This window comes from Cyprinodon tularosa, unplaced genomic scaffold (assembly GCF_016077235.1).
Source record: "Cyprinodon tularosa strain WSP-4 unplaced genomic scaffold, ASM1607723v1 ctg25, whole genome shotgun sequence".
Taxonomy (NCBI): Eukaryota; Metazoa; Chordata; class Actinopteri; order Cyprinodontiformes; family Cyprinodontidae; genus Cyprinodon; species Cyprinodon tularosa.
This window is the reverse complement of record NW_024038928.1, coordinates 2,027,829-2,050,803: the sequence shown is the minus strand read 5'-3', so window position 1 is coordinate 2,050,803 and position 22,975 is coordinate 2,027,829. Positions and strand designations below refer to the sequence as shown.

At 38.4% G+C, this 22,975-nt stretch overlaps 1 protein-coding gene across 1 annotated transcript; it reads left to right on the top strand.

Annotated features, from left to right (window-relative positions):
• Positions 1-1,592: 1,592 nt before the first annotated feature.
• LOC119785471 (NACHT, LRR and PYD domains-containing protein 3-like) lies at positions 1,593-22,924 on the top strand. The gene is made up of 8 exons (XM_038288168.1): positions 1,593-1,768; positions 4,692-5,173; positions 5,252-5,356; positions 8,262-10,098; positions 14,955-15,128; positions 16,904-17,077; positions 17,415-17,461; positions 22,280-22,924. The coding sequence occupies exons 2-8, from the start codon at positions 4,900-4,902 to the stop codon at positions 22,810-22,812; spliced, it is 3,144 nt and encodes a 1,047-aa protein (XP_038144096.1). The 5' UTR covers positions 1,593-1,768; positions 4,692-4,899; the 3' UTR covers positions 22,813-22,924.
• Positions 22,925-22,975: the final 51 nt, after the last annotated feature.

Here is a 22,975-nt window from a genome sequence, read left to right as displayed (position 1 = left end):
TTCTGGTTATTTTCAGTTTTCAGGTTTTTATTTGTTGCCCTCTGCTGCCCTCTTGTGTTCTCCTTTTTCCTTTGCTCCTTTCCTGTTCTGCTCTGTTTCACATCTGCTCCTAATCTCCTTGTTAGTCCTCTATTTTTCTCACTCTCCCATAAATACTCTCTCTGTGCAGTTCTTCAGTGCTGGTTCTTTGTCAAACTTCCTCCAACTCTGTCTTCCACCTCTTGATAGTCTTCCCCCCTGATGTCTCCATGTTTTCTGGTTGGTTAAACTTTTTTCTTGTTGGATGTACTTTTGGATTTTTGGATTTCTGCTTCAGTTGTTTGAAAACACTTCAATAAATCTCTGCCTCCCTGTCTCTGCATTTGGGTCCTCGCACCACAACCAAATCTTGACAAAATGTTAAAAGAACTAATCAGCATATGGACATTCCTTGTGATGATCAGCTCCAATAAGAATATCTTTGTCCTGTCTGATATGCTGGTAAAGATTCTCAGTCATCCAGGTCATAGTCATTCTGAAAAAAAAAAACAATCCACTGGACTTTGTTTTCAAGTTTGAAGATGTTTCGCTTCCCATCCAGGAAACTTTTTCAATGCAAATAGAGTTGAGTTTTTTGGGCTTTATACAGTAGACCAACAAAGCCTTGTTTTTTTTTTTTTTTTTTTTTTAGAAAACCCCCTTTGGAATGGGGGTCATTTGGCTTCTTTTGTTGTCCTGCAATCCCCCATATCTGTCTATACCTCTCTGATCATTTGTGCAATGGGGTTCCATAAACAGGGCAAAAAGTATTGGGTTGAAGGAACACCTCTGTCTGCATCTTCTATGTAGGTTAACAGTCTCTGATATGTTTCCTTTAATTATGACTTATGTAATGATTTCATTAAATCCACTATCAGATTATTAAAGCTAAATCCCTGTTAAACAATGTATAGGTATTCCCTGTCAGTGACATTTAAATGTAAGGCAGCCATGTTAAATTTTAAGTTTACAATTGTCAGAAACCTTCAACTTTGTCACTCAATATAATGGCTTCTGATCATGATAACTATATATATATATATATATATATATATATATATATATATATATAATTTTTTATTTTTATTTTTATTTTTTTTTTTACTTTAGTCTTTGGCATTTCAACATATGATGATGTGTTGTGAATTAGCACTATATATATTTAACCTGAATTTACCAGAGTGATTAAAAACTGCATTCTTTGAACAACAAATGATAGTTTTGGTTCTTTTTTGCTTCAATATATTAAACACAAATCTGGAAATCAAAGTATTTTTTAAAGTCTGTGAAAAATGATGGTATGTTGTAAAATGAAGTATATACTGAGGTGGTACTTGTAGTAAAAGCTTGCAGAACCACAGCCTTAGATGGCTGTTGATGTTGTGTGCAAAGAACAGTTTTACAACCACACTTTCATTCATGGGAAGTTTATGGAAGTTTCCCAGTCTGTGTAGTTCTGTTGAGATAACGGAAACTAAGTGTTTTGTCATTTCTTTTCGTTATGTTGTCATCCAACATCCTGCTCGGCTGTTTTTTGAAGCAGAACTGGGTGATGTTCCTCATTTATGGTTCCTATTTGTGCACAATTTTGTCTTTGCCTGTCAGTTCAATTAAATTTGATTTAATCATATTCATTCAGTTGCTTTCAGTTTATTTAATTCCTTCATAAAACTCCATAGGCTCTGTTCTGACTGCCTGCAGGAGAACCTTTAGAAACTCCAGGCAGGGAAACTACAGCTCTGGATAATTGGTGAGTCTTGGACACATTTTGACTCCTGCTTTCAATTGCAAAAAAAAAAAAGGATTCATTTATTTGATTCCATCAATTAGAGCTTTGCTGCTGTTGGTTTGTTTAAAAAATTGGCGATTTGAAATGTAGACCTTTTGATTATTTACATAAACAATCATCCATAATGGGGATCATCATAGAAACACTGAAATCATGGAGAGAAGTACATGAAAAGGACTCCCTTACAATCACTATTTTAATGCAAACAAATATTGTGCACATGTCCATTTATTTGACTGGGAGAAATTCTGAATTCAGAAAAAAACTGGGAGAAAGTTTTTTTTATAAATGTTATATGAGGACAGAACTGAGGCTAGTTGAGTTTATTTTTAATTGGTACTGACAGGAGTGTATAGTAACACTGGTGATGTTGGATCTGCCTGTGTGTGAACTTTACCACTATGTCTCTCACTGCCCTGTTAATGCCGCCACGTCGATGCCGTGGATCTATTCTGTAACATTCTAGCAACATAATTGCATTAAGTTCCGAACGATGAGAGACAAAATGACTTTTAAATCAGAAAGTCTTTTAATCCAAAACTTGACATCTCAAAGGCAGGTCTATGTTTGCCCATCTTTATTACAAAACTTGAAAATACAATTTAAACAAAACTTGATATATCAGCACAGTGCCAGCCTTCTTAGTGTCTTCCAAATTATCTTTTTAATATTCAGTTTAAGCCATTTAGTTGGTCAAATTCTCAATCTTTCAAATCAGTGCAACAGAGCATGTGTGCATAATAAGGAATGCTTCACAAGCATTCACACTATTGAGAGCCTCTTTTTCTTCTGGTTGCTTCCGTAAACTTTTTGAATCACTACAACTTCTGTATAGCTTTTTCAGCTGTTAAACTTTTACAATGTTCATCTTAATCAGGACTTTCTGCTCTGACTTATATTTCAAACCTTTATACTTTTTTGGGATCTCTGCTCCAATGCATAGAGAGTGCATAGAGATGTCAATATCTACAGTTGATTTATTAAAAATGCCTGTCAGTAAAAGTCAACAGCAATAACTTCAATAACAAACGATCATTTTATTCAAAATGTATTTCTTAAAAATGCTTAACAATTCCTGTAATAAATGAAAAGCACAATGAAAGAAATAATGTCTCATCTAAACATCCCTCACTTAACAATAAAAGTTAACAATAACTCTCAATAACAGATGATATTCAGCCTCAGTAATGAACTAAATAATGTCTGTTCTGTAGGCTATTGGAAAAAATAAATTAACAAATGAGCTAATTAACAAAAAATACCTCTTGTGTAGCAAAAATTATTCAAAATGTACCAAAAACGAACAAACATATCAATAGACTATCTTTACTTTCGGTGTCCAGGTGGCTTTTCAGATTCCTTGCACCTCCATTGGACACCGAGACATATGTGCCTGCTTTGCATACTGTGCACAAGGCATCCAATGTGTCTCTCGATCCGGTCTGAAAGTGGGAAAACTCTTTTGTAAATCGTCGTTAAACATACATTTGCGCTTTTGCATGTTGTTGGCGTACTGACAGCCACGCTATCTTTATTCTGATTAAGAACAGGGCTGCCCGCACTGACGCGGCTCAGGGATTACGTCAGCGTCGTGCGCAGTGCCCTAGTGCCTGTAAATTGAATAGTCGAATTAAGGTAATTTAAAAAACAGGACATTTCCTCACTTTCTAAAAAAAAACCAGGACGCCCGGGACAGGACGTGAAATACGGACATGTCATGGGAAATACGGACGTTTGGTCACCCTATCCTAAATGTTCTACTGAGCTGTGTTGTGACAACATAAATGGTTGAACTAATTCGTTGTTCTCACTCGTTGAAAAAGAACATGCGTTTAGTCATAATTGTAGCTGAAATTATTCCAAATACATCTTTTTTTAATGACGAAATCTCAGCTAATTTCTCTTGGTCATTGCACATTTTCAAAGCTGTTAAAGCTACCAAGGACTAACTCATGTCACCCAACTTCCCTCCATAAGCTGGGGTGCGGTTTGGTTCGGATCTCTGCTGTTTCAATGTGTTAGATGGGAACAAACTGGGTTATGTAACAGGACTTGTCATAGGACTTAAGGGGCACATGGGAGCTGGCTCAGAGCTCGTCTGCCTGGCTGTGTGTTTTCTGGACGGTTCCGCCTTTAAAGCTGCTTTTTGTATCTCTGCTTCTGTCTCCTTGAACCCCAGTCGGCCTCTGCAGATGGCCGCTCACACTGAGCCTGGTTCTGCTTGAGGTTTCTTCCTGTTAAAAGGGAGTTTTTCCTCTCCACTGTTGCTACAAGCATGCTCAATGTGAAGGATTGCATTTGAGTCAATGAGTCAATGCAATCAACTGGTTTTCCTTAGATAGAAAACTTTGAATCAATTTGACTGGATGATCTGGTTGAATTGTCTCTGTAAAGTGCCTTGAGATGACTTGTGTTGTGAATTGGTGCTATATAAATAAACTTAACTGAATTTAATGTACATTGTGATGATTGTTAAAATGTTTTATTGTGTAGCTCATGCTCCAATGTTTAATTCCAGCTGAGGATAAACATGAACCGGGTGAGCCGGCATTGGATTTGTTGCTCTTCAATTTTGATGAGTTGGTTGAGGTGGTTTGGGCATTTGAATATGATCTAAAATCTTTAATTTAGAGGGTTTCTATGCACACCCAATTGGAGCAAGATTACACCACAGACTGACGACTTGCAAGAACAGTTAGTTTACCTCTTCTGGCCTGGGACTCCCAGCAAATCACTCATACACTCATAAGGTGCTATAGATTGAGGTCTGCAAAAGATGTTATGTTTCCTTCTTATTCTTTCCTTCAAATTCATTTCACATAAATAGATTAATGTATTTATTATTTGACAATTATGCTTTATTAAAAAATATTATTTTTTTCAGGGTGGTGGTGGATGAGGAGCAATAATCACCAACTATTGCTGGTAACAACCCATTATCCTTTGGGCAAAACAAAAGGCCCTATGATGCCACAGGCATCATAGCTGCCAGGAGAACATGTTTCTATTACCAAACTCCACAATGTAATTTATGTGATGACACATCCGATCACACCATTTAGGACAGTATAAAACACTAGTAAGAGCCCACAATGACACCAGAGGAGCTATTGAACTTTCTGGAGGACTTGGTAGAGGAAGAATTCCTTAAATTCAAGTGGCTCCTTCAACAGACTAGTCATCTTTTGGGTTTCCCAGCCATAAAAAAGAGCCATCTTCAGACAGCAAATAGGCAGGACACCGTGGACCTGATGGTCCAGACCTATAGTCTCTCTGGAGCTGTAAAGGTAACCAAGAACATTTTAGAGAAGATCAACAGGAATGACTTGCTGCAAATGTTGTGTTCCAGCAGCTTGAGAACAGAAGGTCAGTTATAAAATGAGACACACATTTTTAAAAGTAGTAAGATTATCTTAGTTTCTGAGTTTTATTTCTGCCTTTCAGTGGATGTGAGTGATGTTGGGAGAATTTCAGAGGACACAGGCCATTTAACATCTCCTATTCAGACTCCTCTTCCTCAAATTCAAAAGGAAGTTCGTGGAATAACTGGTATGTAGTTAATTCAAAAAGAACAAATGTATAATAGTTTGAAATCACTCATTCTTATAATATTGCTTTTCTGTGACTTTTGATATTGGTATTTTACCTTTTTTAAGTTTTCTTATTGAAATTTCATGAAAAATTGATTAACTAGATACGATTTAACTTTTAGATTAATGCAGTTTCAAATCATATAGTCACACTTGTGGATAGTTTTCTTTTTAAAGTAAAACGGCTCAGTTGAGTCATAGTTTGCAGGATACGCCCCTCCTGGATGAGCACAATAAACTCGCTTGCATTGCTTCATTGACTTTAAAGCCATCCCTCACACCGAGCTTGCATGAAGCAACAGTGTAGAGTAAAAAAATCACTTTTACTCTAAGAAAATTCCCGCTGAACCAAGCTCAGTCTGGGAGACCTCCTACCACGTCCGACTGGGGTTCAAGGGGGCAGAAAAAAACTTACAAAGGGAGCATAGACGTATGGATCCATATATAATTTATATTAGTAAAGATGATGATGAACTAGCTCCATAGGTGGCTCTGTCTGGGAAACAGCAAAGCAGACAAGGTTTGAGCCAGTTTGAAAACCAAAAGGGAGGAAAGAGAGAACATGCATTTATGAAATAAGCTGAGCCCATAGCTATATCTAGGAGAGAAGTAGGACTTAGCATTGAATAATAGGCTCAACTCTATCGTCTCTAATAGAAGGTGGGGCAGCCCTGATGATTTCGCCCCCATGATGGTGTCTGAGCCAGAGAAGAACAGCCGAGATGTAGCTAGCATGACAGGTGAAAAGGATAGAGAGCAAAACGTTATGGGTTAAACTAATAGATATTTCAGAATAGGAGAATAATAAAGCAGAAAGATGAAAAGTGGTTTGATTGTTCTCCATCAGAATAAGCCTATAGCCACATCACAATAGAAATAGCTCTGGATAAACTTAACTTTCTAACTATAAGCTTACCTCCTGAAAGTAAACAGGGTGTCTGTGTCATTAAGACTCCTACAGAAGAGGAGCCTCATAACCAAAGGATCCGCCTCCCATTCAGTGTAAATGTAGTTAAGTGTAACTGTAGCGAAAAGCCTTCAGCTGATTCAAAATGCTGCAGCCAGAGTTCTGATGAAAATTAAAAAGAGAGATCATATCTCTCCTATCCTGGCTTCTCTTCATTGGCTTCCTGTTAAATCCAGAAAATAATTTAAAATCCTCCTTCTCACATATAAAGCCTTAATTAACCAAGCTCCCTCTGATATCAGAGATCTGATTGTTCCTTATATCCCTAACAGAGTACTTTACTAGTGGTTCATAGGATTTCTAAAAGTAGAATGGGAGGCAGATATTTTAGCTATCAGGCCCCTCTCTTGTAGAACCAACTACCAGTTTTATTCTGTGAGGCAGACACCCTGTCTACTTTTAAGGCTAGGCTTAAAACTTTCCTTTTTCATAAAGCTTCTAGTTAAAGGGCTCATGTTATCCTGAGCTATCTCTATAGTTCTGCTGCTATAGACTTAAACTGCTGGAGGACATAGGGACCCCTTTTCATCATTCTGCTACATTCTCAATCTATTCTCAAATTCTGCAGCTGGCTCAGAGCTCATCTGTCTGGCTCTGTCTGCCTTTGGAGCCGGTTGCCTTTTGTATCTTTGTTTCTTTTTCTATGTCTGCTTCTCTCTCCTTTAACCCTGGTCAGCCTCAGCAGATAGCCACTCACACTGAGTCTGGTTTTGCTGGAAGTTTCTTCCTGTTAAAAGGGAGTTTTCTTCTCCACTGTCACTACATGCATGTTTTGTGTGAAGGATTGATGAATAGTTAAAGAGGCGATGCAACCAGCTTTTTCCCGTAGGGCCCTGTCACACCTTGCCGATTTAGACATTTTATGTCTGACATCCCAGATTCTTCTAAAAAGCTGGCATACACTGAACTTTCTATATATTTTTTTCAATTTCCGGCATGTACATAGCATATTCATAACGAGTCCAGAGCGTATGCCCAACAACAGCCTAACTTATGCAAAAACACACGGCAGCGTAATGCCCATGAATTGATGCACAAGCCAGTGTCCTGAGGGGAGCAGCGATGTGCCTGCAAGCACTCCGGCCTGCATAAAAAGATGTCTTTGATTGCGGTGTTAATCTAAAAAAAAATGAAAAAGAAAGAAAGAAGGCTTGCAGTCGCAGCAGATTCAGCGTCATGTCTGCTAGGAAGATTGTTGCCAATATGCCATTATACAGAAGCTGTATGTTGGAAACACGTTCAGTGGTCGACTGGAAAACGTCAGCTACATTGATATGCGTTGCAGATAAGTTCTTGATAAGTTATACATAAGTCATTCTGTCTAGCTTATCCAAAGCCAATGAGGAACTTGTGCATAAATTAAGATTAACTTACACTTAACTTATGTCAACGATCAAATTACAAACCTGTAAATTATGCCCCATGTATGAGCATACGCTGAGATACATTGACGTAAATAAACTAAATGGAAATGAAATAGGTGAGGATTTCTTATTGAAAACTAGGGAGGACAGCTCTACCTGAGGAATGGTTACAAACCTGAAAGATATTCAACATTTAATATAAGCCTACTAATAATTTTAATCAAACAGGCTACCTCTAATATATATCTCTATGAAAACTTATTTCCGCTTTGCTAATTGATGGGAAATCAGGTGGACCACCTTCCACAACAGGTGGATTTTTCATTCTATTAGGAAACTATGTTTGGATTTCAGCAAATCCAAACATAGTTTCATAAATGAAGTGAAACCTTGTAAACGTTTTAATGATTATAGTATTTTATTGCCTGGGGGGGGCATCACATTAAGGCTTCTAACAACAGTAATATTAATTTGTGAATGTTGTTGCATGAGAAATACTAATTTCAAACAAAACTTATTTTCCTATCAAACAGAGGAAATGGTTCCAGTTCCTGAGCCGCATCCCATCACATTTTATCGACAGATGCTTCAGTCAAACTTCCAGGACAAGTTCATGTGCGCACAGGAGGGTTGGGCTGAAGATAAACAACGCCTGGTGGATATCTATACAGAGGTCTACATCACTGCTGGATGTGATGTACACATCAACACACAACATGAGGTCAGGCAGATTGAGAACCCATTAAAGCCAGCAGAAGAAATACGAGTGAAACCCAGAGACATGTTTAATCATCCTTCAGGAGAGTACCAGCCCATAAAAACCATACTGACCAACGGAATAGCAGGAATTGGGAAAACCTTCCTTGTGCAGAAGTTTGTTTTGGACTGGGCTGAACAAAGATCCAATGAAAACATAGATCTTATTTTCCCCTTCACCTTCCGTCAGCTAAATCCACTAAGAGCAGAAAAATTCAGTTTAGCGCAGCTCATCCATGAATGTATCCCAGAAACTGTTGATATCAAAAAGGAGGCTCTAAATTACATCTTTAAAACGCTGCAGTCTTCTGGAAACAGCAACTATGACAAAAGTAGATTTAAGCTTCTGTTTGTGTTTGATGGACTGGATGAGAGCCGACTTCATTTGGATCTTCACATGAACGACAGTAGATCCACTGATGTAAAAAAGAAAGCCACACCAGATGTTCTGTTGAGGAAACTCATCAATGGGAAACTTCTTCGCTCTGCTCGAATCTGGATAACTTCGAGACCAGCAGCAGCCAGTCAGATTCCCAGGCAGTTTGTTAGCAGCGTGAATGAGGTCAGAGGGTTCACTGACCTTCAAAAAGAGACGTACTTTAGGAAACGGTTCAGAGATGAAAGGCGGGCGAACAAGATCATTTCCCACATCAAGGGATCACAAAGTCTCCACATCATGTGCCACATTCCAGTCTTCTGCTGGATCACAGCTACCGTTCTGGAGGATATGATAAAAACCAGAGGCACTGGAGATCTCCCCAAGAGCCTGACTGAGATGTATACAGAGTTCCTGGTGTTTCAGATGGATCACTCTAAAGAGAAATATGGCTCTGAGATGTCTATTCAGTCCATCAAATCCTTAGCAAAGCTTGCTTATCATCAGCTGGAGAAGGGCAACCTGATCTTCTACGAGAAGGATCTCATTGAGACCAGTGTTGATTTGAAAGAAGCCTCAGTGATCTCAGGATTATTCACAGAGATCTTCAAAGAAGTACGTGGCAGGAAAGATAAAGAAAAGATGTTTAGCTTTGTCCATCTGAGCGTTCAGGAGTTTCTGGCTGCTGTTTATGTAAGAATGTCTCTTAGCAACAGCTACAAACATTTATTTTTACCCCAGAGGTCCAAAAAAATGCATTCTGTCCCGAAAACAAGAGCTTCCAAAACCAACCAAGTTTATATCGACAAAGCCTTGCAGTCTCCAAACGGACACTTGGATTTGTTCCTTCGCTTCTTTCTGGGTCTTTCGTTGCGGACAAATCAAGATAAACTTAAGGAACTGATGGTAAAACCCTGGAGCAGCTCAGAAACCAGCCATGAAACAGTCCAGTACATCAAGAAAAAGATTGGTGAAAATCTTTCTCTAGAGAAAAGTCTCAATCTGTTCCACTGTCTGAATGAACTGAATGATCATTCTCTTGTAAATGACATTCAACAGTACCTGAGTTCAGGAAGTCTCTCCACTGATAAACTATCTGCTGTCCAGTGGTCAGCTCTGACTTTCATACTGCTATCATCAAAAGAACATCTGGAAGTCTTTGACTTAAAAAAGTACTCCGCTTCAGAGGAGGCTCTTATTAGACTTCTGACAGTGGTCAAAGCCTCAAATAGAGCTCTGTAAGTATATATTTATATATATATTTATGTTTGTTGCTGGACTCCACATAATGCAAAATATAGATCTATTAATTTATCTTTGTTCAACAGAACAAAGATTTTCCCCAAATTTCCCAAGACCTTTGCATATAACATAGAAGAAATTTTTTTTAGTCATGACTACGATTGGATGACCATATGTGAGGGTAGGACTGTAGACTGTCAGCTAAATGGAGAGCCAAAGCACTCCCTAGCTTTCTCTTTTCATCACAACAGACCAGAACAGGGTCTGCCTATCGATCTCCCGCTCCATTCTCCCCTCATTTGTGAACAGGCCACTAGAGGGCGCTGCTGTTGGTGGGACGTATCAAATTCACTTCCTGTTTTCACAGTTGAGCTATGTTCTGTGGTCCTGCTCAGTGTTCCCATCCGTCCTGGAGCCACGATCCGTAACATCAGCTCATATTCGCATATACAACCAGATTTACATCCGGGTCGCCCTCAATTTTAATTTGTAAAAAAGACCCAAACTACGTTTTACCCTCCCCAAAAATTGTAAACGTTCTAAATTATAATGTGTTAAAGGTTAATTATATAGTTCCTGAGAAAATAAATGCCTTTAAATCCTTTCTGTTTTATCACACGTCTGTGTCCGATCTGTACCGGAAACGGGATCCTACGCTACTGCCGGGAGGCAACTATTTCGGTTTTGGATTTAAACCTAAATTTAGTCTTTTTGTGTTTTATGTTTTCCTCTATGTTGACATTATGGTTTATAGTCTGCATTAAAATGCAGATAAACATGGTGTAATCATATCTTGACAGACTGCTCTGAGCGTGTCCGATGATGACGTCAGAGAAACAGTTTAATGGAGAAAATGTAATAAGCTAGCCTGGGTGCCAGTCCGAACTTAGTCCCGCCCACAAGGTTTGAGGTCGGGGAAGTTCGGTCTGGCTCTGCTCCATAGTAGCGCGAGTATTAAAGCCCACTGTCAGGCGATCCAATCAAATTGTCAGGGCGGGCTTTATACGATGATGGACAGATGATCAAGAGTAACGTTATCAACCACGTGACCAAAGCGCGCTTGGGTGACAACAATAATGGCTGCCGCTGGAGAGTTTGGGTGAGTAGATTCTGCTATTAGGTATGTTCTAGAAGATATCGACAGCAAATTAATTTTAAAAGAGGAACAGAGAAACGCGATCAAGGCTCATCTTCTTATTCTAGGCGTGCAACTGCACGCTTTGATTTTTGTGGACAACAACTATGCCTCGCTTAAGATACGTCACGCACTCCGTTGCTCTTATTGGTTGTAGATCTATCCAATTGAGTGCAGAGGCATTTTTTTTCCTGGTCCGTTCAAAACACGCCCCATAATCACAGCTCTATGGAGCAGTATCAGACTCATATTCTGACTAGAATTGAGTCGGACTACGTCAGGCTAGTAATAAGCATCAAAATTGTCTAAAAAACTCATAAAACATTTTTAAAGGTGTCTATGAGCATTCTTTATTGAATTAAGGATATAAATAAGTAATTTTAGTACCATAATTACATTACATTTATTGAAACCCAGATGTATACTGTATCTGGTTGCGCATGCACAAAGGAGCTGATGGTACAGATCGTGCCTCCGGGTCGGATCAGGTGGTGACTCTCAGGCTCCATTTGTGCTAAGTCCTTTTTTCTGTGATATTTCTAAGTTACCCCAAGCTTTGAAAAAAAAAATGCTGCTTACATTTAAAGTTTTAGAATTACAATGGAAGTATGCCAATACACCACCTTTTCATGAAAGTAAAGGCCACAGAAATGGTGTTTTTAAACAGATTTACCTCCTTATTTGGACACATTGAGGGAAGTCCTGTGAAAACGCTAATCCCGTGCTGTTAAGTCTGCCATCAGCATACAAAGGCAGGTGAACGCATTGTTGCCAACTTAGCAACTTTGTCAGAACCCTTCAGGGACTTTTTTTTTTTAATTTTTCAAAAAAGCAACTAGTGACAGATCTGGCTACTATTTTCTTTCCTGTTGAAGACTTCTGTGACAATGTGAAAGCAAACGATGTGAGTGAGCAAACAAACTCCTCCCTCCCCCAAAAACACTGAGTCAGATGCAGCAGTTGCAGCCCAATCCTACAGTCAAAGATAGAAGGACTTTTCTTTAAACCTGTTGCTCTAGAATATATATTTTTTTATCCTTTATTTAACCAGGTAATACCCATTGAGATTAAAATATTTTTTGCAAGGGAGACCTAGCCAAGATAGGTATAAAAAATTACATCACATCATTACATACGTACAAAGACACACACATAAAAGCCAAATATGCACTTACAATAAAATTTCATTTAAGACATTGACATGTGAGGGAGTTCAACTCAAAACATCTCATTCTCAGCTTAAAAGTATTAAAAGGAACCAATTTACTATGTTTCAGGTTATTTTGCAGCAAATTCCATGTAAAGGGTGCAGAGTAAGCAAAGGCCTTTTTGCCCAGCTCAGTACTGACACGTGGGATAGAAAACAAGACAACAGCCTGAGAACGGAGAGAGTAATGACCAGTACTTTTTTCATAAGAAGTGAACATAAATAAGATGGCAGCGCACCAAGAATAGCCTTATATATAAATATATATCAATGACAAAGCCTCCGTGTAGCCAAGGCAGACCACCCTACATGAGAATACAGCTCACAGATGCATGATAGGCTGCGTCACAGCTTATTTTGAAAGTAAAAACCCAATTTTAGTCTCAACTTTCTCACTAGACAGTGAACATGAGGCTTAAATGATAGGTGGCCATCAATGACAATAGATCCCTCCTGTATTTATTTCATACTCACCGCCATCCACTGTGGTCTTCTGTACCCAACTTTGTTAACTAAATCTTAACTTGCTTCACTTAAAGGTATAGAGGATGAGCTTTTATATCTGGGTGGATCATCTAAATAAGTGGTCCTCCTAACTGTTCTAGTGATATGTTCAGGTAAGGCCAGCCTACACACTCGTCCTGTTAGCTATCTTTAAATGCGCATGGTCACTTTCAGGCGAATATCAGAGGTGAGCTACGGTTTCAGTCATTGAAGCTCTCCTTTCTCAACACGGTTCTTTGAAAATGGCCGAGGATTGTAAGAGAAAAAGTGTCTAAGAAATGTATGAGAAGAAAAGAACGGCCTCAGAAGAGGCTGATATATCCCAGAATGCTTTGCGGGGAGAGCTCTCCTGTTTTAGCGGCCCGCTGTCAACATAGGCTCTTGCCACCCACCAGCGGTGACTAATAAAAAAGATAGGGCAGGCACCATGCAGTGGAGGAGGAGTTACGTAACCAACGGGGAGTAAAAATCAGTGATCATCTCTCCAAACGGTCAATTAACTGAGTTTGCTATACAATCTACAGTGATTAAGGGAATGCTATAGTAATTCCCGCCTTTTCTGAGTATATGTTGGAAGAAAGCCAATAACTAAGCGTCATACTGAATTATGAAAAATGGCAGTTTTTTGTCTACAGAATTTTCTGAGAAATTGGGCAAAAAAAAAAAAAAAAAAATCAGATGTCAGAACTAAAATATAATTAAGTTTTATTAGCATTTGGTTAACTAAACAAAAAAGGGTTGTAGTGAAATGAGACCAGACAAAAATGCCAACCTCTTGATCTATGACTTGTAAATTTACATATAAAGCTATTTTTGACATAAAATATTCCAAAATATCACACAGTCGTTAGACTTTGTGATATCTTAATCAATTGAGAAGCTAAAACATTGTGATAATAAAATTAAAGAAAGTAAAATTCAATCATTTTGTGAAAACTGATGACCCTTTGAGACAGAATGCTACTTGTATGCCGCTGTGCTCTGAAATGTATTAATTTCAACAAATTGCTCCATGGTGGTTTATCCCTACGTCAGGCAACTGCCCAACCTAAGCCATTAGAAATGATAGATTTCAGTGCATTTTGCATCTTTTCTAAACGGGCCATAAGAGCTGTAAGGCATCAAGGTGCAGATTCAGACCAATAAGTTCTGTGACCCTCTTTTAGCTTTAAATGACATTTCTAATGCAAAATATGACTAAATTATGTTGCTTAGTAAACTCCTGCTGAATCATGTTAAAACCAAAACATTAAATTTTTTTATTGCTGACACTTTTCAAAGTACATTTCATTTGATTGAGCTGAATGTTAGGGGTGTTTATGTAGAGTTATGCAGCTTATGGTTGTTCTATGTTGGAGTGGCTGCTTTATTTTGAGGATTTTTTTAAAAGAACTTAAATTAATTGATTTCTTGATCATTTAAAAAAAACATTTTTTTTTTTTTTAACCACCTATGTTGGATGTTGTGCAGCTGAAAGGATTTCCACCGATATCTTTTCATTTTTGGTAGGACGCATATCAATAGCAGCCAATAAAAAGTTTTTTTTTTTTTTTTTCCACCTGGAAGCAGCTCATTAACATCTCTTCCAATTTGATCCAAAAGGAGGATGTAGAGCAACAGGAAGAAGAAAAAAGATGAGGAAAAAATTCAAGCCATGTCTTCCATTAATCCTTTAAATCCAGGTGTATTGTATTTGATGCATGACAAACAATCACACACAGAACAGAAAACCTATAAAAGCTTACACAGAATATTTATGAAAATAAATGATCTAATTTAACTTATATAAAATGTATGTTTTGTTCTTGAGTGTCATTTGGTCTCAAACATCAATCTTGGCAAAAGGCAGAAAAATTGACATTACTTTATCTTTCACAGGCTCATTCATTGTTCTCTCATTATAACTGTCTTAGATCAGTGTATTTTGTTAACTGAGTTACTACAATATTTAAGCATTTAAAGTGTCTCATAAAATTAAGTTGTGTTTATTTCTCACTGTCTTCTAGGCTCAATGATTGCAACCTGTCAGAGAGAAGTTGTGAAGCTCTGTCCTCAGTTCTCAGCTTGCAGAAATCAGGCTTGAGAGAACTGGACCTGAGCAACAACGACCTGCAAGATTCAGGAGTTAAACTCCTGTCTGCTGGACTAGAGAGTTCACACTGCAGACTGGAAATCCTCCGGTCAGACATTTAGTCCTGGAACATACTTTGATCTTAATTTGCTTATACTGTGCGTTTATACGTAGGGTCAGCACAGAAGTGAAATAATCACTGTTTGGACTAACATGTTTTTGAGGATCATGCAATAGTAACTGCGTACATTTTCCAGTAACTAGCACTATAACCAATTAACAAACTACATTTAATTGATTACTGCATTTAAGTGCTTTTTTTGAGTTTCTTCACTTTACTTGAGTAATTTTTTGGGAGAGTGCTTATAACTTTCTACTCCACTAAATTTCGAGGAAGCTGCTAGTTAATTGTTCCTTTCGGCTCAACTTAGATTCGTAATCCACTGTTGCTGTTATTCTTTCTTGAAATGCAATTTCAACAAAGCAGATAGCAGCCCTTAGGACTATACATGTGTATGTATATATATATATATATATATATATATATATATATATATATATATACAGAGATGGGAAGTTACGAAGTACAAATACTTCGTTACTGTACTCAAGTAGATTTTTCTGATATTTTTACTTTACTTTACTACTTATTTTTATGGCGACTTTTACTTCTACTCCTTACATTTTTACACAAATATCTGTACTTTCTACTCCTTACATTTTAAAAAATTGGATCGTTACTTTAGTTTTGAATCATTTCAATGGAGTTACCGTTATTATTTTTCACGTCATCAATACCAAATTCAATCTAACTGGATGGGAATCTATGTTGCATTTGACGCACCACTACAAGATGAATCGACAGATTCGTCGGTATTCATTCGCGGCAAATCATTGCAGCTTGGTGGCGGTGGTGTTAGCATAGTAGTATGGACGACGAGATGATTGAAATGAACACAACGGAGATCTAGTCCTATTGGCAGACATCCATTTAAAATGTAGGCAACGGCATGAAAAAAGTGGTTTCTACTTTTACTTTTATACTTTAAGTAAATTTACAAGCCTGTACTTTGTTACTTTTACTTGAGTAAAGAAGTTTAATCAGTACTTCCACTTTTACCAGAGTATTTTTTAACACTATCTGTACTTTTACTCAAGTACGGAAAGTGAGTACTTTTGCTATCTCTGTATATATATATATATAAATATATAGTCCTAAGGGCTGCTATCTGCTTTGTATATATATATATATATATATATATATATATATATATATGTATATGTATATATGTGTATATAAATAGCCAAATGAAGGCTGGCACTGTGCAACAATATATAGTTCCAAAACATCTTATCTTAAATTAATAAAACTCATCACATCTACATTATATTGCGAATCACTTGTCAAACATCACAAATCAAATCAATGCAGATTATTTTTAAATCTTTTCTAATTTGTAGACCTTTTAATTATTTTAGTCAATAATGAATACAAACCTTATATTGCATGATTGATCCTCTATTTGTATTTAAAGTTCCAGATTTTAAAACATGAAAACTAACTGCATAGTTACTTTGGCTACTTTCACTGCACAGTAATCAAGTTAGTAACTCATAATTGCTAACTTTTTTAAATTTTGGAAGAGTAACTGGTATCTATAACTAGTTACTTTCTAAAGTAACTTACCTATTACTGAAATAATCAACAATTATGTAAAAAAATTGAAGTATAAATATGGTCACCTCAAATATTATGAAGTCCAGTTTTAACAGTAAATTTCAACAGGAATATAATTCATTTAAGTTTAATTAGGCTTAGATTTAAACTAACATGTTGTAAGTATTAATATTATATGTTAATATTTATGTTTTGTGTAAATCTAGACTTTCAGGCTGTATGATAACGGATGTAGGCTGTTCTTCTCTGGCCTCTGCTTTGTCCTCCAACCCAAACCATGTAAGAGAGCTGGAGCTGAACTACAATCACCCAGGAGAGGAAGGAATCAAACTGCTGGTAGCTGGACTGAATAACCCATCCTGGAGACTGGATACCCTTAGGTAAAACATACATGATAACTTGATTATTTATAAAAGCAAATTTGTAGGTAGAATCACCTTATGAGACCAGTGCCAACAAATAACAAGGATCTAGTGTCTGAACCATGCAAAGAACAATCTTTATCTCATCCATACGGTTAGATCTTGGGGGGCAATTCCAAAATATGTTTTTAAGTGAGACACATAATCAGATTTTTGTTGAACAAAGTGAGACATATCAGGCAGAAGTATTGAAAGCATTTTAACAGAGAGCTTTCTGGATCTTTCATTTGTCTTGGTTTTTCATACATTTTGATACAAGCATCTAAACTACACTCTGTCCTTATTTCTTGCTCAGCATGGAACATGGAGGAGAGGAACGGATGAAGCCTGGACTGTTGAAGTGTAAGTGTGTCTTTCCTTTCATTTCTAATCAGCAGAACATTTTACCTTATTATAAAAGCGCCAGATTGTGTCCCTCTGAGCAGTTCTTGGTTGGACAGGTGACTCATGATGGTGCACCGCTATGGGCAGGCAGCTACAATGCTCATCAGCATGTGAATGAGAGAATGTAGTACAAAGTATATAGGTCATTTTTGGCCATTTGCTATAGCATCAATTAAACACTAACTAAAATAGGCAAAGCTGTCTGCTGTGAGTTGCAGCCTGTAGCATCATCACTTAATGGGAGTTCTCAACAGAAAACAGCAGCCATATAGACTGGCTGATATGCCACTTGTGCCACTCATACATTAGAATAGAGAGGAGAATGTTAACACAGCTTCCGTTTCACTCGTACTCGTCTTCTGCTTCATCCGGGATCGGGTCCCAGGGACAGCAATCTTAATAGAGACTTCCAGCATTCCTTTTCCCCAGAAAACTCCTTCAGCTCTGCTGGAGGAAGCCTGAAGTGCTGTAAGGCCAACCTAGAGACATAGTCTCTCCAACGTTTCTAGGTTACTCCAGAGGCTTTCTCCCAGTGAGACATTCGTGAAACACCTCAGAGGTAGGCGTCCAGGGGGCATCCAAAACAGATGGCTGAGCCTCCTCAGCTGATTCTACTTAAAGGAGAATTCCGGTTTTTAACACTTTTAGCCCATTTTCTGTAGTGTCCAGGATGAAATCGAATGATCGACACCAAAATTTTGACAATTGGTCCTGTCTCTGCTTTTTGGCTCATGCAGAATCCACCCCTGGCTGCTTCAGAATGGCTTCCATTGTGCATGTCCGATAATGTCCTTAAAACAACCTTAAACGTTCTTTTTTTAAAATATGCTACTCACCGGGTCATCAGCGCTGTTCAATGACGTTCCAAAAAAAGTTTCGTGAAGAAAAACCGTTCCTGTCTTGTGTTATTTAGCATTTTGTAAATCCCAGAACTATTTTTTCCGATACATCACAACCGCTTATAAACTTCCGCTTCCCGTTCGAATCTGAAGCGTTGCACACTCCAGACCACTAGTTGGCGACGGTATCCTCTACCGTCAAACTCAAAGTCCAATATGTCCTCCTCAAGAATCCACCTTTCGTATTCCATTTTCAGAGTTTTTTAAAGTGTTTACCAGAGACGTTAGCACCTCGACGTCGGAGTACACAGAGTAAGGAAAAACACTTGGGCCTTGCGAAAAGACTACAACTATGTGTAAACAGGCCCCATTTCCGATTCCGGTGGCGGAGGGATATTGACTATTCCAACAGAACTCAATGGGATTTACAAAATGCTAAATAAAACACTACAGGAACGTTTTTTCTTTACGAAACTTTTTTTGGAACGTCATTGAACAGCGCTGACGACCCGGTGAGTAGCATATTTTAAAAAAAGAATGTTTAAGGTTGTTTTAAGGACATTATCGGACATGCACAATGGAAGCCATTCTGAAGCAGCCAGGGGGGGATTCTGCATGAGCCAAAAAGCAGAGACAGGACCAATTGTCAAAATTTTGGTGTCGATCATTCGATTTCATCCTGGACACTACAGAAAATGGGCTAAAAGTGTTAAAAACCGGAATTCTCCTTTAAAGTGTCTACTCCAAGCCGCTCTCAAATGACCGAGCTCAAATCCGATTCTGCGTCCGATCAGACAGAAAATCGTGTCGGACGAAGTCGTGGCATTCAGAGCTCATTGAAAGTCAATGGGGATGATCACACCCAACACGATTTTCTGCAGTTCAGCGGTAATTAATGGGTTCAACAGGAAGTTGAGGTTGATCACAGTAGTCGAGGCAAGACAGAAAGTGGGACAATCCAAAAAGTGTTTATTAAAATGAAGGATGATAGGAGTAGCAGCGGCTAGGGCGTGTATCACAGGAAACTCTGTAAAAGGAAACACAGGTTAGTGACCACGTAAATCTAATGGAGGATAATATGGAGGTGTGTGTCACTAACCTGGTTTAACAGTTCCCCTGTCCTGAAAGTGAGGTAGAATCCAGGTGGCGGGCTGCTAACAAGATGTGGCGGGAGCAAGAGTCTGAAGCCAGGTCAGGCAAACAGATCAGAGAAGGAAGGCGCAGAGGTCCAAAGGTTAAAAGACAGATCAGGCAAACAGATCAGACAGGAACAGGCAGGCTCAGTGGTTGAGAGGCAGAACAGCACTAGGTAACCAGAAACACTAAGGCAATGCTAAAAACACTCACCACTGATGTCACACAGGAAGAGGCAGGCCCAGCGGTGGAGAGGCAGAGCAGGGAGTGGCTGCCTAGTGGTTAGGGCATAAGGCTTGGAATCCTGAGGTTCTGAGTTCCAAAACCACTCCCACAGACTGACACTCTGGGGCTGTCTTTTTAACCCATCCCCTTAGGGTTAAATGCAGAGAGTGAAAAAAAAAGAACAGGTCAGGAAATCAGGAACACTATACTACACTACGCTAAAAACCCTCTCACCACTTGCCCTGATAACTAGATGCAAACACCTTAAATAGAGGCTGGAGCTGGTGGATCAGATGAGCAGTGATATAAACCCAGCAAAGTTAGACAGGTGAATGGAGTTGTGATGAGAGTCATGACAGTTTTAGTTTAGAAAAACCTTTTGCACGTAGATGGTATTTCAATTTTTATATCCTCAACCCCCATATTTGAGCTGCTGTGTGATTGTGATCTGAATAATGTTGAAGGCACGGATACAAAAAAGGTTTAAACATGCTGTCCCCCAAATTACACACCCGAAGCTAATTGCAGCTCATTCGAAGAGCTGCTTTATGTCTACATACAAGGTTATACTGTATGTGTTTTAAGATGGACAACCCTAGGGTCATAATATCCCTGGCCTCCAATAGTTCAAAATAGCTGATGGGGCAACTTTATATTTTTTAGGGTTGTCATTTAATAGAAGTTTTTCAAGATCGCAGGTATGATTTCAATCTTGGAAACAGACGACCTTGCACTCATCCTATCTAACGGATCTTGTCAAACTGAGATCATCATTCTAGATATCAGACAAATCAAAAGAATAGAAATAAATGGACGAAAATCATTAGCTGAATCATGTTTAATGATGACGTACTATATTAAGCCAAGTGCTCCTAAAACAATACAGCACCTTAGACCTTGATGAACCAGGGGCACCATGCCTGTAGCTCAGAGGAAGAGCCTGGTGCACCTGCACGCTTTCATATCTATTCCTGCAGTTTAACGTAACCATAGTATTTTAGGGTGTTATTTTGATATTGTGTTGTTTGTGTAATGGAGAACTGTTCGATAACGTTTAAATAGTATAATAATATAAATATTTCATTGTGGTTCGTATAAAATGATTTTCGAGCTAATATAATCATGTGTCACAAAAGCACAATCTAACAAGCTTTATTGTCAACTACAATTTACATTGCAATCGAGATTTCAGTTTCAGTACCAGGGTTCCTACAGCATAAGGCAAGTTAAATTCAAGACTTTTTAAGACTTTTTAATGCCACTTGAAATAAAAATTTAAGACCAAATTCACAAGAAACACAAGAAAAACCAGCTTGCGACAACTTAACCCAAAGGTTTATTTTAACATAAACCACTGCACTATTGTTTCAAATTTTGAAAAGCTTCCCATACAGGAAGAAAGCTAAAAACACACAAATGACAGATATATTTTAACAATTATTTAACTGAATTCACAAACTTTGTTTTAGCAGGGAACAAAACAAATCAGTTTTAAAGCCACAACATAACCAGTGCTAAGTCTTTTTTGCAGCTATTTTTCTTTGTATCATTTTCTTAGTATGTTTGATTTGGTGATAATTGGAGGCGTTGCAGAGACAAGGGTGGAACTAAACTGAGAAATACCGTCTGTGTCTCGGTAACTCGATTTTGACGCTTTGTGTTTCGTGCTTCGCATGTGTGACTCCACTGCCTTAATTCCAATCGTTCCGAGCTTGAATCACTTCGTGCACAAAATCCACTGAGCCTCATGTATGTTCCCTGGTTTTAGCCATGGAGAAAACTCTTGGCTGGAGACAATTTTCGTTACATTTACACTTGCTCATATTTTCCAGACAAAAAGTTAATGGCCCATCTCCCAAATGTCCCGGCCGCAACAACGCTTTTATTGGTTCCGCTATCGAGACGGAACCAATAATGGAGAGCCGTTATTATTATTTTTTTTATAAAAAGAAAAAACTTTTATTTAGATTACAAAAATAAATCGTAATAAAAATAATCCTATTTATGATGTTTTAAAAATTAAGACCTACGAAAGACTGATTTAAGACATTTTAATACCAATTAAGGTCTTAGTTTTATTTTGAAGAATTCAAAGCCTTTTAAGACTTTTTAAGGACCCGCGGGAACCCTGAGTACAAACCGCTCATCTCAATACATCGCATACATTTGGGTGGGGGGGCTGAGATGGGGAACGGATTTACTGAGGCAGCGTTCTTCTCAGCACACCTGCTGAGAAGTTACCCGTGACTCCTATTAAACATATAACACCACCCACTCTGACTTTAAGGTATTAAACCAAGCACAAAATAACAAAACCCCAAGAAGTTTGGCTCTAATACAATATGACCTTCCATTAAAGGTGTTCAGTTTCTTTCTGATTAGATTAATATTAACGTTCAGTTGCAAAACACTGCTTAAGGTCCCATATGACAGAAACCCGATTTCTCATTATTGCTAAAATTAACTTAAAATTTGTCAGCAGAATTCATAAGATGTCTCAATATTTTCTCCTGGTTGATACATTCAGGAGTTTTATAAGGGAAGCTGCTGATTTTCTGTTTCCTGTTCTCTTCTTCAGATCTCTGTAAACTCACTCTGGACTTGAACACCATAAACAGAAGAATGAACCCAGTCGAGCCGAGGAGGGTGTATGGGTTAAGAGAAAAGCAGCCATTCCCGGATCATCCAGAGCGGTTTGAATGCTGCCAGGTTCTGTGTGAAAAGCCTCTGGCTGGACGTTGCTACTGGGAGGTTACCTGGAGGGGAGGAGTGTATGTGGCTGTGAGCTACAGAGGGATCAAAAGAAAAGGAATCAATGCTGATTCTTGGTTTGGCTGGAATAATCAATCCTGGAGTATTTTTAGCACTAACGACAGAGATTATGTTTTCTGGCATGACAGAAAAAAAAAGGTTGTCCGGACTTCTTCCTTCTGTGTGTCCTGCAAAATAGGAGTCTATGTGGACTGTGCTGCTGGGACTCTCTCCTTCTACTGTGTCTCTGGTGACACAATGGTCCACCTCCACACCTTCAACACCACCTTCACTGAACCGCTTTATGCCGGCTTTGGTCTCTGGAGTGCAGGTTCCTCTTTTCTTATCAAATGTTTGTAGGGAGGATCTCAATTAGAGTTAAACACAGGAAGCAGCTATCAGATAATTCTGAAAGATCCCCCCGAGTTGTTGGAACAGGAAAGTCTCGGGACATTTGAAGATGCAAAATTCATCTAAATTGCAGTGTACCAGATGGCCCGGGCAAGCCAGATGCACCTTGCAG

Bases quoted from the DNA above. Each gene is read 5' to 3' on its own strand.
- LOC119785471 (XM_038288168.1), top strand. From the start codon at position 4,900: ATGACACCAGAGGAGCTATTGAACTTTCTGGAGGACTTGGTAGAGGAA. The intron at 5,357-8,261 runs GTATGTAGTTAA...CCTATCAAACAG, and splicing joins GGAAGTTCGTGGAATAACTG to AGGAAATGGTTCCAGTTCCT. The intron at 17,462-22,279 runs GTAAGTGTGTCT...TCTCTTCTTCAG, and splicing joins GAAGCCTGGACTGTTGAAGT to ATCTCTGTAAACTCACTCTG.